Genomic DNA, 12205 nt, shown 5'->3' with positions numbered 1-12205 from the left:
ACCAATGGATCCTTTGATGGCTTCGATGGAAGATGCGGTGGCACTGATGCGGGTTTCGGCGGCACCGGAGGCATTAATGGAAAATGAGGGCCTCTCAGTCCCGAGAGCCCTGATGGACCATGCATCGGTTCAGGCATCGGTGACAGAGGACTGGAATCTGTGCCTTCGTTGTCTGAGGACCCTGGAATGGGAATCGGGGATTTCAGAGGCTTTGCAGGTTGCTTTTGGCATCGCTGGTCTGGGTTGTGTTGGAAGGGCACCGATGAGTGTATCCAGCCTGGTTAGCAACGGTGCAAATATTGATGGCTCCGGTGTTGGTGCCGGTATGGGGGCCGGCATCGATGGCTGTAGGTCTCAGAGAACATTGAGCACTGCCTGGCGGATAAAACTGTCCAGTTCCTCCCTGAAAGCTGGTGTAGATATCGCAACTACAGGGGGTGGCAGGCTAGGCGCTACTGGCACCTCCACAGGGACTTGTGGGGGCTCAGTACCCGGCACCGATATCGGTGGGGATTGCCTTGGTTTTTTGGGAGAGAGGGTGTTAGAGGCTCCTCTTCTCATGTCTTCTTCGCAAGCAGCTCGATAGCCATCGAAGCCAATGCGGGGTCGGTGCCAGCACCAGGAGTCGACTCGTGTCGGTGCCGGTGTCAGTGCTTCCCTCGGTGCTCGGTCCAGTCTTTCCCCAGCACCGAGGTAGATAATGTGGATGCCTTAGATGGAGTTGGTGACGGACGGTCACCGCTGCCCTGGTGCTCCCGGTGAGGTTTTATGACTAACTTCTTCGATTGTCCTGCTGGTGACGATTTGGTGGACGTCAATGGAGTCAACTTGATTTTGAACAGAGTCTGCATCTTGTCGAGGCGAACCCGCCTACCCTTCGGAGTCATTCGGGCACAACTTGGGCAGATAGACACATTGTGTGATGAGCCGAGGCACAGCACACAGACATCATGTGGGTCGGTAATCGACATGGTTCGGGGGCACTTTGGACATTTTTGAAACCTGTTGCCATAAATGGCAGAGGTTGAGGCCCAAAAATGGTCGATGGCCTGCGGACACCGAAAAATGTGGGAGCGGGAATCGACCGGCAATAGTGAACTTACTCACCGAACGATGGAAAAACACTATCATGTTGGGAGACCCCTATGAGAGAATGTTTTTTGAAGTAAAATATTAATTTTTTGAGTGAGGAAAATTGTATGAGAAATTCTCACAGAGCTCCTAACCGCGAGGTAAACTGCAGCACGGAAAAAAAGAGACTGAAGGGAGACCCCTGTGGCTGCAGGGATCATGGCATGCTGGGCCTGTTCAGTGTGCCAATCAAAAGTTCTAGAAACTTTGACCGAAAAGTTTTCCGTGATAGGGCTTCGTCCAGTGACGTCACACACATGTGAGGACTACCATCCTGCTTGTCCTGGGAGAAAATTTCTCTTCTACAATATCTGTTTACAAAAATAAAAGTCCCCTTTTCTAACTATAAAATTTGATAATACTGTAAGAGCTATGAACAGTACAAGAGATGCCTTCTCACACTGGCTTAGGATCTATCTGAAAGTGGAGCTTCTGCATCTTCATTTGCTCGGGACTCACTTGGAAGCCATGGCACAATGGGAAGAATGTAGCACAGGCTGCAACCACTTCTACAGCAACGTTTTCAACAAACTATTTCCCTGTAGTTTACTATTACCAACATTGTAAAACTGAAGAGGTTCATATTCAGAGGCATTTAGCCAGATAACTCACAAGTTATCCAGATAAATGCTGATTCTTGAATATTTTGGTCACATATCCGGTTAAACTTTAGCTGGATATCTCATTATCTGGTTAAGATTTAACTGGATACCATAGGGGCAATCCAGAGGTGTTTCTGGGAGGATTGAGGCTGATATTCAGAGTGAGCCAGATAAGTTATCTGAGTGACTAACCCTGGTTATGCCATAAAGCTGTCCTAAAACTAGCTGGTTAAACTTATCTGGCTATCTTAAAGATAGTTGTCTATATTTAATAGAGCAGCTGTATCACTGAATATCCCCTCTGACGTTTGCCAGATAAATTTATTCAGTTAACTTTGCAATCTGGTCAGTGACTGAATATGGACCTCGAAGTTTCTTGGATAGTCAGATGGGACAGCCAGGGTTGGCAATTAGAATTTCCAAAACCCATTAATGCCTCTGGCATGGAAGCAGTCTCATGACTCTTTAGCCAACTGGACTTCATTTCTCACTGTGACAAATAAAGAGGCAGTGGAAGTGCAATATTATCCATGCATGAATAGCAGACATTCAATTAAAGATGTTTTTTTTGGTAACTCAGGGTTTTGTGTCTATCAAAAGACTCCTTGTTGCCTCCCATGGAAAGGCTCCAGGTCTCTCCAGAGACCATCAGGGAACCTCATGTTCTTGCAGCTGCTTTCTATTATGCCTCTGAGTGATTGGTCGGAAAGTTCAGAAGGCAATGGGATGTATGGCACTTGCAGAGTCAGAGGGCAGATGAATGCGCAGCACTTGGGGGAAATGGGGGTAGAGTCAGAGGGCAGCTTGATGCACAACATTTCAGAAGTCACAATGTAGCAGAAGTTAGAAACAAGACCTGAAATTAAAGAGTCAAGTTTCAATTTAAAAGATCTTTTAGATCACGTGATGCTGTGAGCGGAGGAGATGTGAATCTGTTCTGCTCTTTTGGCCTCCCGACCATTTGCCCAAAATCTACTGCATCTAGCTCTTATCATTCCTGCAAAGTTACATTGAACATTAAGAAGTATGTTCATCCATCTACCAAAAAAGAATATTCACTACAGTATTCTACCAACTGTGCATCTAATTTTGTAGTATATGAGGTTATGTGTCCATGTGAGAAAATTTATGTTGGGAAAACCCAAAAATGTTTGAGGAGAGTATATCTGAGCACAGAAGCTATCTGATACATGAACATATGGAAGCACTATTCGTGGCGTATTCAACTGAGGCACCTCATAGGTTTTCTGAGTACAGGTTTTTTGTGATTGACATCGTTTTGAAGCATCCATAGAGAGGGCATTGTTATAAACTTTTAACTCAGTGGGAACAAAAATGGATTTATGAGCTGGGCAGTCTACAACCTGAGGGTTTAAATTCTAAGATAGAATGAGGACATTTATTTACATTTTTTCAAAAGTTCCTTCGGTATATATTTATTATATTATATATACTTTTTTTTTAGCAATGCTCATGTGATTCTTTTTTGATTGGATACAGATTTTTTGAAAAGGATGGAAGGAATTTACTTGACCGAAGCCATTTCAAAATTATATAGTATTAACATGGTGTTTAGTCACGCACGTTTGAGCCAGCCCAAGTTTGATACAAAGTGTTTCTACCTCATCTTCCCTGACACAACCCTTGTTGGGCAAAACGCTGATAGCGTTGGATGTTTAAGCTGGGAATATAAGCTTTTTCTAAGGTAAGTCGAGTACATTTTTTTGGTTTGAAAAACGTTTTTGTAGAGATAATTTCCTATTGGGACAATTAAGAGTTATTTTAACATAATTGTATAAAGAAAAGTGAACCATAAAAATAATGAAAATGGAGGTTTTTTACTAACGATGATGCTCTTGCATGTTATATCAAAGGCATGTGTTGCCTAGATTGTGCATCTGAAGTTTTTCCTCCCTATCATCTGCCCATAATCTTCTGTATCTAGTTATTTGATATTATCGGGTGTAGTGTGTTCTTCTCCCTGAAGCAGGAAGAGCCAGAAAGTGCAATTTGCAGGCGAGGATATGGTCCCTAAAGTGGTTATCAGCTTTGACGCTGAAAAGGCTTTTGATCATGTGGCCTGGAAATACCTTTTCTATATTCTCCCAGTATTTGGTATATCTGGTACATTGTTGATGTTGCACCGGAGGTGGACCCTTGGGCTAAGGTGGGGTTGACGCTACCCGTAGGAGGGATCCTACGGGTCCCCACCATTGGCAGGCAGAGAGGGCTGATGGACGGAGGCCGGCTGGCGCTTCACCAATACCAGCCGTCGTTCCCCGCGGGTTGAGCCTTTGGGTGCCGGGGCCGGCTGGACTTAGGTGGCTTTCATCAGTAGATGTTGATGGGTGGATCAAGGTCAGCCCAGAGGCAGCAACTAGAGTAGGTATCAGTCTGTACTGGACGAGGCGGAGTCCCGGAGACCTGGGCACCAATAGGAACACAGTCTGACAGGGGGTGCCCGAACAAGAGCAGGCCGAAGCCTGAATGAACCACGTCCAGGACAAAGGCTGAAGAGTCGTCTAGAAGCAAGCTGAGATCAGGGCTGGCGGAAATCTGGGAGTAGTGGCAAGCAAGGCTGAGGTCTAGTCGAAGAGAGAGCCAATGGATGGTCAGATGAAGCAGAAGTCCAGGGTTGGAGAGAAGCAACGACATAGTCAAGCAATGCAGAGGTCCGGGGCTGGAGCGAGGCAACGGAGTAGTCAGGGAATGCAGAGGTCAAACCACTCCTGAGCAGGCCCTATTTGATATGGCTGCTTCGTTTAAAATCACTGACAAAGACATTAATCTTTCTCAGAAAAGCGTGTTTGACAGGAAAGAAGTTGATCCTTATGGTGAGGTATAAGCAGGCATCCCTCTCTTTTTGGCAATGGAGGAATAAGCTCCATGGGTTAATGCAGATGGAAAACCTGACGACAGCAAATTCTTTTAAAATTAAGTTAAAATTCATTGGAGTGTGGGACCCCTATTTGCAGCAGCTATCCCCTAGGGCGAGGAGTTTGATGATCAGTTATGCCTGATCTTTAGCACTTCTATTGGGCTTTCTCTGTGGCTGTAGTGGCTGCTGGTTTCTTATTTAATCTTCCTTGAGTACGGTCTATGATAGTTCTTAGGTTGTGGGAGAGGGAAAGGATGTTGGGTAGTGTTGGGGGGGGGGGGGGTGTGGGGTGGGGGTTCCCGAGCAGCTTCTGTATTCTATTGTTCTCTCCATGTTTGTAGGTAATGGTTGCTTACAAGAACAGACTCACAACTGACATTCAACTAGTCAGGAAGAAGGGGTGGAGGGTCTGGAAAATGTATAGAATACAAATTTTCAGGCTGATACAGTACAGTGCGCTCAACGTGCTGTTATTATCCCTTATACTATAAGGGGTAATAGTGCCTCGAAAACACGCGGCCAACTCCCCCAAAAACTAATAGCGCTCATCACATGCAAATGCATGTTGATGAGCCTGTTAGTCACCCAGGATACTGAAAGTAAAATTTGCGGCCAAGGGCAGGAGTTAAGTTCTAAACAACCCAGAAAAGTATACAGAAAGCAGAAAAAACTGCTTTTCTGTACATTCTCCAACTTAATATCCTAACGATATTAAGTCGGAGGAAATTAAAATTTAAAAAAAAATTTTTTTTTAATTCTGCCTGCCGGTCAGCAGGTTAGAAAAATGGACGCTCAATTTTACCAGCGTCCATTTTCCAAACCCGTGGCTGTCAGCAGGTTCGAAAACCGATGCCAATAAAATAGAGCATCAGTTCTTGGACCCGCTGACAACTAGCTCTATCGCTAATAAGGAGGAGCTAGGGACCCACTATTGTCCCTAGCACCTCCTTATTTGCACTCCACCTCATTTAAATAGAGAATCGTGCGCCCAGGACAGGTGTCTGGGTGCGTATCGGCCTGTTTGTGTGTTACTTCACTGTTTTATATGTTGAGCTTGACATGTATCAGAACGCAATGTATGTTAAGCATGTACTGTATTTGTTCATTTCTAATAAACAGTTTAAACATAAAAAGATAATTTTGACTTCTCAAAGAGTATATGCTATATTTTAATGTTACGCATTCCATGGTGAAGAGTTAAACCTGCTGAGCTGAAATGGCTCTGTGACTTCTAAGTCATGATGCCACTGCCAGTAGTTAGAAGGTCTCCTGTTTGGGCAAAACTCTGTCACCAGGAGAGTAAGTTTTACTGGAAGAGCCAGGTCGGTTCCTAAATGTGTAAGTGGTATGACAGTGGTCATGGAACCAAAAAGTAAAGAGTAATCTACTATGCATACTATCTGCTCTACCCTAACACAGGTTCATGTGCCACCTCACAGCATGCCAAACACATCACATTCTCTGGCCACCTGAACTTGCAGATGCTAACACTGTTTACCTTCAGTTTTCTCCTGGCATTGAATTTCTTGAGACACTCCACAGTCTCCTGCCTGTGCATCATAGAAGCCACAGTGGAGCGTTGCTGCAAGACAAGAAAATACCTTGTAAGTCAGCGCTTTATCTGTGAGACACATTACATCATGACACAATTCAGAGATGGTTACAACTGGCTGCCTGCCAGGCTGATTGTAGTTCCCAGGACTGTGCACCGCCACTGTCCCCACTAGAAGGAAGGAAGTGCAGGGCCAATTGCAGCCCCTGAGAGTATACATCACCAGTGTCTGTCTTCCAACCAACCCCATAAGGAAGAAAATGCAGGGCTCATTGCAGCCCCTGGAATTGTGCATTGCTGCAGGCTGCTGTCCTTCCCCCTAACTGGAAGAAAGGATGTGCAAGGCCAATCTTGGTCCCTAGTGTCCCTCCACCCCAGAACAAGGAAGGAAGTGACAGGCAATTGCATTCCTGGGAGTGTGCACTGCTGCTGACTCCCGGAAAGAAAATCAGGGCCTGCACCACCACTGCTTAAAGGAACCCTGCACTGCAGCTGAGGAAGAGAAGAAGGTAAGCCAGAGCCACAGCTTGGGAAAAAGATTATTGAGATGGACTGTGGGGAGAGAGTGATGAAAAAGAGAAACTGATGGAGATGGGCTGGGGGGAGGAATGGGAGAGAGATTGATGGAGCGAGAGAGTGGTGAGAATGTGCTGACAGGACAGAGTGATAGAAGATAAGCTGTGGCAGAGAGTGTTGGAAGAAAGAATGGTGTGAATGGGCTGAGGAGAGAGAGCAAAACTGGTAGGGATGGACTTGGGCAGAGATTTGGGGAAGAGAGACTGATGTGGCTGGGCTGAGGGGAGAGAGTGAGATTGATGGGATGGGATAGGAGGAAAGAGTGATCGAAGAGAGAGACGGACTGGTGGAACATACTGGTTTGAAGGGGCTGTGGGGAGAGAAAGACTGATGGGAATGGACTGGGAGGATAGAATGGTGGGGAGAAAGAGATTGGTGGGGAAGGACTGGTAGGGAGAGTGGTGGGGATGAGCTGGGGGAGAGAAGTGGGGGTTAGGCTGAGGTGGGGGGAAGACAGGGAGAGATGGAGAGAGAGAAAGAGAGATCTCACTGGGGAAGGGGCGAATGGTTTGAGACAGGCCTGTACCACTGAAGTTTGGCACATCAATCACACCTCCCCCTGACTATCCCAATTCCCCCCACTCCCACCCCCATAACAACACAGTATCTTTTTTTTTTTTTTTTCACAAAATCACCTTTGGCCCATGGTCACAGCTGTCAGGATTTGCTTCTTCCCTGATAATCTCATCTTTCTGACAGAAATATCAAAATATCAAGTGGAGTCACTCATAGCCTCTTTCATGTTCCACTGAGTGGCCAGCTCCAAGCCTGGAGCAAAAAATTCTAAGTGTAGATGGACAATAAGACCATAGTTTTGGATGGGGATTCAAAACCCAGCATGTGAATATTTATCATTGGGAGGAGGGGTGTTAACCACATCTCGATCCAAGATTACATGAAAACCATCTGGGAAATTAGTGAAAAAACAAAGAAGCCCCCCTAATGCAAGTCTTCTCATCCATCTCTCTATGTAGCTTTGTCAAAGCTGATGTCCCTGGGTGCCTAAGTGGGGGAAGGGGTAATTAGCACAAGTCGCTAGGCACCAGAAACTCCAGTCTCTTTCAAAGTACTAAGAGACAATTGCTCTTCTCAGCCTATACCATCAGATACTACCAGAGGAAGGATGGGGCCTTGCTGGCATTACTTACGCAGACCCATGGGTGCTTAAGAGCCTCGTGCGCTGTGATGCGTTTGGCTGGATTGATAGTTAGCATCTGGTTGATTAAGTTTTTGGCTTCTGGGGTAACAGTATCCCACTCAGGAGATGGAAACTAGGGGAGGAAACAGTAAATAACATCAAGACATTAGGGGCCAGCTTATCTAAAATAAACTCAGCTAACAACAGCAAGGGTGCTTACTATGAACATGGTACAGTGCATGGAGTAGTACAGTTACATTTCTAATGGAACACCTCTAGTGGCATGTGCTTTTTAATGGTCTGAGCTCTGCCTAAAAAGATCTGTGTTTCCTGAATTTCAGCAAACAGGATTGGAGTCCTAATCCCAATTGGTGGACAAAATTCAGAAGAAAACAATCTGCTAATATTTTTGGTTGGGGAGGGTTCACAGATTCTTTGTTATAGACAATCCAGAGAAGCACTCCTCAACGTGATAAATGGTATAGTGGTTGAGGGGTGCAGAAAGGTTCATGAATTTAAAGTAAAATGATGTGGAGTGGGATTACCATCAGAATTTTATGTTTCTGTATGGATGTGAACCCTGGACCGAGGTGAGAGGTGTCTCCGCCCACAGGGAGGAGCCCTGTGGGCCTCACCGTCAGCAGGCGCGGTCTCAGTAGCGCAGGACACAGCTGTTAGGCAGAGACTTTAATAGGAAGAAAGGCAGAGCCCACAGAGCAGGAGATGTAAACAACACAGTTCTGAGCAAAGGCGTTTACCCAGGGTGATGCAGTGAAGCGAAGGTCCGGTAGTGGACCGCAGCACGGGGTATGCCAGGAAGTGCATTCGGATGAGTAGAGGTTACCTCAGGTGCAGATCCGGTAGAGGCCCACAGAGCGGGGTTCGCCAGGAAGTCCTTGTAGATGATTAGCAATACCTCAGAATGCAGATCTGGTAGTGGCCAGCGAAGAAGGGTACGCCGAGGATATCTGTACTGTAGATGGTGCTAGTGAGGTAGTCAGAGGTGCAGGAACCTGGAAGTGGATCTCGTAGCTGGAACGTCACTACCCTGCAAAGCAGGATATACAGGAACCACTGAAACTGAAGAAGGGACGGTAGTGGCCCGGGACCGGGGTACACCGAAGAGAAGCTTCAGTAAGCTGGTATCGTTGAAGTCTGTAGAAAGTACTCACAAGAGGTAGTTCCAGGAAGGTGTCCCGAGAAGCGGGACAGGTAGCAATCCAAGGCAGGAAGGCCGTCCGAGGAGCGGATAGCCAGGAATACAGAAGGACCCCCGAGGAGCAGGTACCCAGAGCGTCCACACACCAAGAGAGAATCTGGAACTGAAGTTCGAGAATGGAGTGGATTCAGCAATGAGAGAATTCCTTGCTAACTCGTAGTAGCAGAGGGCCGATCAGCTTAAGTACAGCAGCGAGTTGACGTCATCAGGAGGGGATGTCCCCAAGGTTCCCGCCATGACATGTACAAAGGAGGTCCTTGCGCACACACACCTTAGGTGATTCCAGATTCAAGATGGCGGTCGGCAGCCCCCATGCCATCCCAGGAACGCCGAGAAGGTCAGCGTTGGCTAGCAGAGGCCACCATTCTTCCTAGGATTGATGGTGCAGGGAAAAAAGAGGTGAGCATGAGAAGTCGCAGCCATCTGCGACCGACAGGTGTAACAGTACCCCCCTTCTTAGGGCCCCTCCCCGGGGGTTTTGGTTTCCTAGGATGTGATATATGAAACTGTCTGATCAAATCCTTGTCAAGGATGTTGCTTGCAGTTTCCCAACTATTCTCCTTGGGTCCAAATCCTTCCCAGGATATGAGGTGCTCCCATCGTCTTCCATGTTTCCTTACATCAAGGATGTCTTCTTCCTGATAGGTAATATCCTCTTCTGCAGAGAGAGGTTGAGGTTCAGGTGTCTTCCTTGAGAACTCCGAGAAGATGAGCGGTTTTAGAAGGGAGATGTGGAAGGCAGTGTGTATTCGAATAGAGGCTGGTAACTGCAGGCTGTGTGTGACTGGACCCAAGCGATGGAGTATCGAAAAAGGCCCTATGTACTTGGGCGCAAATCGAGCAGAAGGCAGTTTTAGGCGGATGAAGTGGGTACTGAGCCATACCTTGTCTCCAGGTTGTAACTGCGAAGCTGCTCTATGATGGGCATCATAGAACTTAAGAACATAAGAAAATGCCATACTGGGTCAGACTAAGGGTCCATCAAGCCCAGCATCCTGTTTCCAACAGTGGCCAATCCAGGCCATAAGAACCTGGCAAGTACCCAAAAACTAAGTCTTAGCTTGTTGCCCAGCTTTCTTGAGAAAATTGTTTTAGCGTACTGTTAGTCCTCTCTGTCTGTCCGTTGGCTTGCGAATGGTAAGCTGATGTAAGATCCAAGGATATGTCAAACCTTTTGCAGAGAGATCTCCAGAATTTCGCTGTTAAATTGAACTCCTTGGTCTGAGTGGATGTGCTTAGGCATGCCATGAAGAGAGAAGACGTGACGGATGAATAACTTCGCTAATTCTGGAGCTGATGCTAAGCCAGGTAATGCCACAAAATGAGCCATTTTAGAAAAGCGGTTTACAGTGACCCAGATGGTGTTGTTGCCATCGGACATGGCTAAATCGACAATAAAGTCCGTGGCTATGTGTGTCCACAGTTCGCTGGGAGCGGGCAGAGGCTGAAGAAGTCCCCAGGGACGACTGGCCAGTGGTTTCTGTCTCGCTCAGGTAGGACATGACTTCACGTAGGCCCGTACATCCTCCTTCATAGAAGGCCACCAATAATATCTTTGCAGGGTTGTCAACATTCTGGATTGCCCAGGATGACCTGCTAGCAGAGAGTCATGGACCCATCTGAGAATCTTTTTCTTGAGTGTCCGGGGAACCACTGTCTTCCCAGTTGGAACCATGTGAGTAGCTGAAAGAAGTACTCTAGTAGGGTCGATGATATGGCGCGGAGTATCAGGGACGTCCTCTAGTGAAAAGGAATGGGAGAGTGCGTCTGCGCGGGTGTTCTTGTCCGCTGAGCGATACTTCAAGAGGAAATCAAATCAGTTGAAAAATAAGGACCAGCGGGCATGCCTGTGGTTCAAGTGTTGCGCTTGACATAGGTATTCGAGATTTTTGTGGTCAGTGTAAACCATTATCTGATGTTGTGCACCTTCAAGCCATGGACGACGCTCCTCAAATGCCAGTTTGATTGCAAGTAACTCCTTGTCTCCTATCCCGTAGTTTCGCTTGGCAGGAGAGAAGCGCTGAGAGAAAAAGGAACAGGGGTGAAGAGTGTGTGTGTCACTATGTTGACTAAGGACAGCACTGACGTTCGAAGCATCCACCTCTACAATGAAAGGTCGTCGGGGATCTGGGTGGCGCAGACATGGCTCTAGAAGAAATCCCTTCTTGAGATCCTGGAAGGTGATCACGGCTTCTGGAGACCACTAAAATGCTAAGAGAAATTAGAAAAGCTAACCAATTTGGCAGTGCAATAATAATGGGGATATCTCAATTACCAAAAGTACAATCAAGAGCAAGCTGCACTTTAAAGCAATATCGCAGAATACAAAAAGTGCAGATTTGTAGTCAATCCTGACAAAGTATTCGAAAAAGCTTTCAAAAGTCAAAGAGGTTTTTATTCATTCAATCAGGCAACTCCACTGATTTATAAAGCATGAAACTTTACGGCGTTCCCCGACACGGTCCCGTGTTTCGCCTTGGGCTGCATCGGGAGGGCACGCCACCAGGAATTCATATAAGAAGTACTGAAAAGAATAATTAAAGGATCAGGAAACAGTACAGGACTTACAACCGAACAAAAATACAAGCAAATCAAACAATAATATTACCTGACAGCTGGTATGCTTAAATTTGACAGGGAGCGCACTTCCCCTTAACACTGACAGGTATTTAAACACTTGCAGAAGGCGCCAAAACTACGGGGTCGCCGTAAAGTTTCATGCTTTATAAATCAGTGGAGTTGCCTGATTGAATGAATAAAAATCTCTTTGACTTTTGAAAGCTTTTTCGAATACTTTGTCAGGATTGACTACAAATCTGCACTTTTTGTATTCTGCGATATCTCAATTACCCCAATATTGACTGGGCAAATGTAACATCAGGACTTGCTAGAAACATAAAGTTCCTGGATGTAATAAATGAATGCTTCATGGAGCAATTGGTTCAGGAACCAACAATAGAGGGAACTATTTTAGATTTAATTCTTAGCGGAATGCAGGATTTGGTGAGAGAGGTAACGGTGGTGGGGCCACTTGGCAACAGTGATCATAACATGATCAAATTTAAACTAATAACTGGAAAGGGGACAATAAGTAAATCTGCAGCTCTAA

At 46.2% G+C, this 12205-nt stretch overlaps 1 protein-coding gene across 7 annotated transcripts in view; it reads right to left on the bottom strand.

Annotated features, from left to right (window-relative positions):
* The window catches only part of CAMK2B (calcium/calmodulin dependent protein kinase II beta), an 858678-nt gene that overhangs the window by 236089 nt on the left and 610384 nt on the right, over positions 1–12205 (bottom strand). For all 7 annotated transcript variants that reach the window (XM_029604232.1, XM_029604231.1, XM_029604230.1 and 4 more), the window contains exons 10-11: positions 7888–8010; positions 6110–6193 (exon numbers count right to left, since the gene is read on the bottom strand). In XM_029604232.1, coding sequence (XP_029460092.1) covers positions 6110–6193; positions 7888–8010 — 207 coding nt within the window. The remainder of the gene's footprint in view (positions 1–6109; positions 6194–7887; positions 8011–12205) is intronic.

This window comes from Rhinatrema bivittatum, chromosome 5 (genome assembly GCF_901001135.1).
Source record: "Rhinatrema bivittatum chromosome 5, aRhiBiv1.1, whole genome shotgun sequence".
Classification (NCBI taxonomy): Eukaryota; Metazoa; Chordata; class Amphibia; order Gymnophiona; family Rhinatrematidae; genus Rhinatrema; species Rhinatrema bivittatum.
The sequence above is the reverse complement of the archived record's forward strand: the minus strand, read 5'-3'. Positions and strand labels throughout refer to the sequence as shown.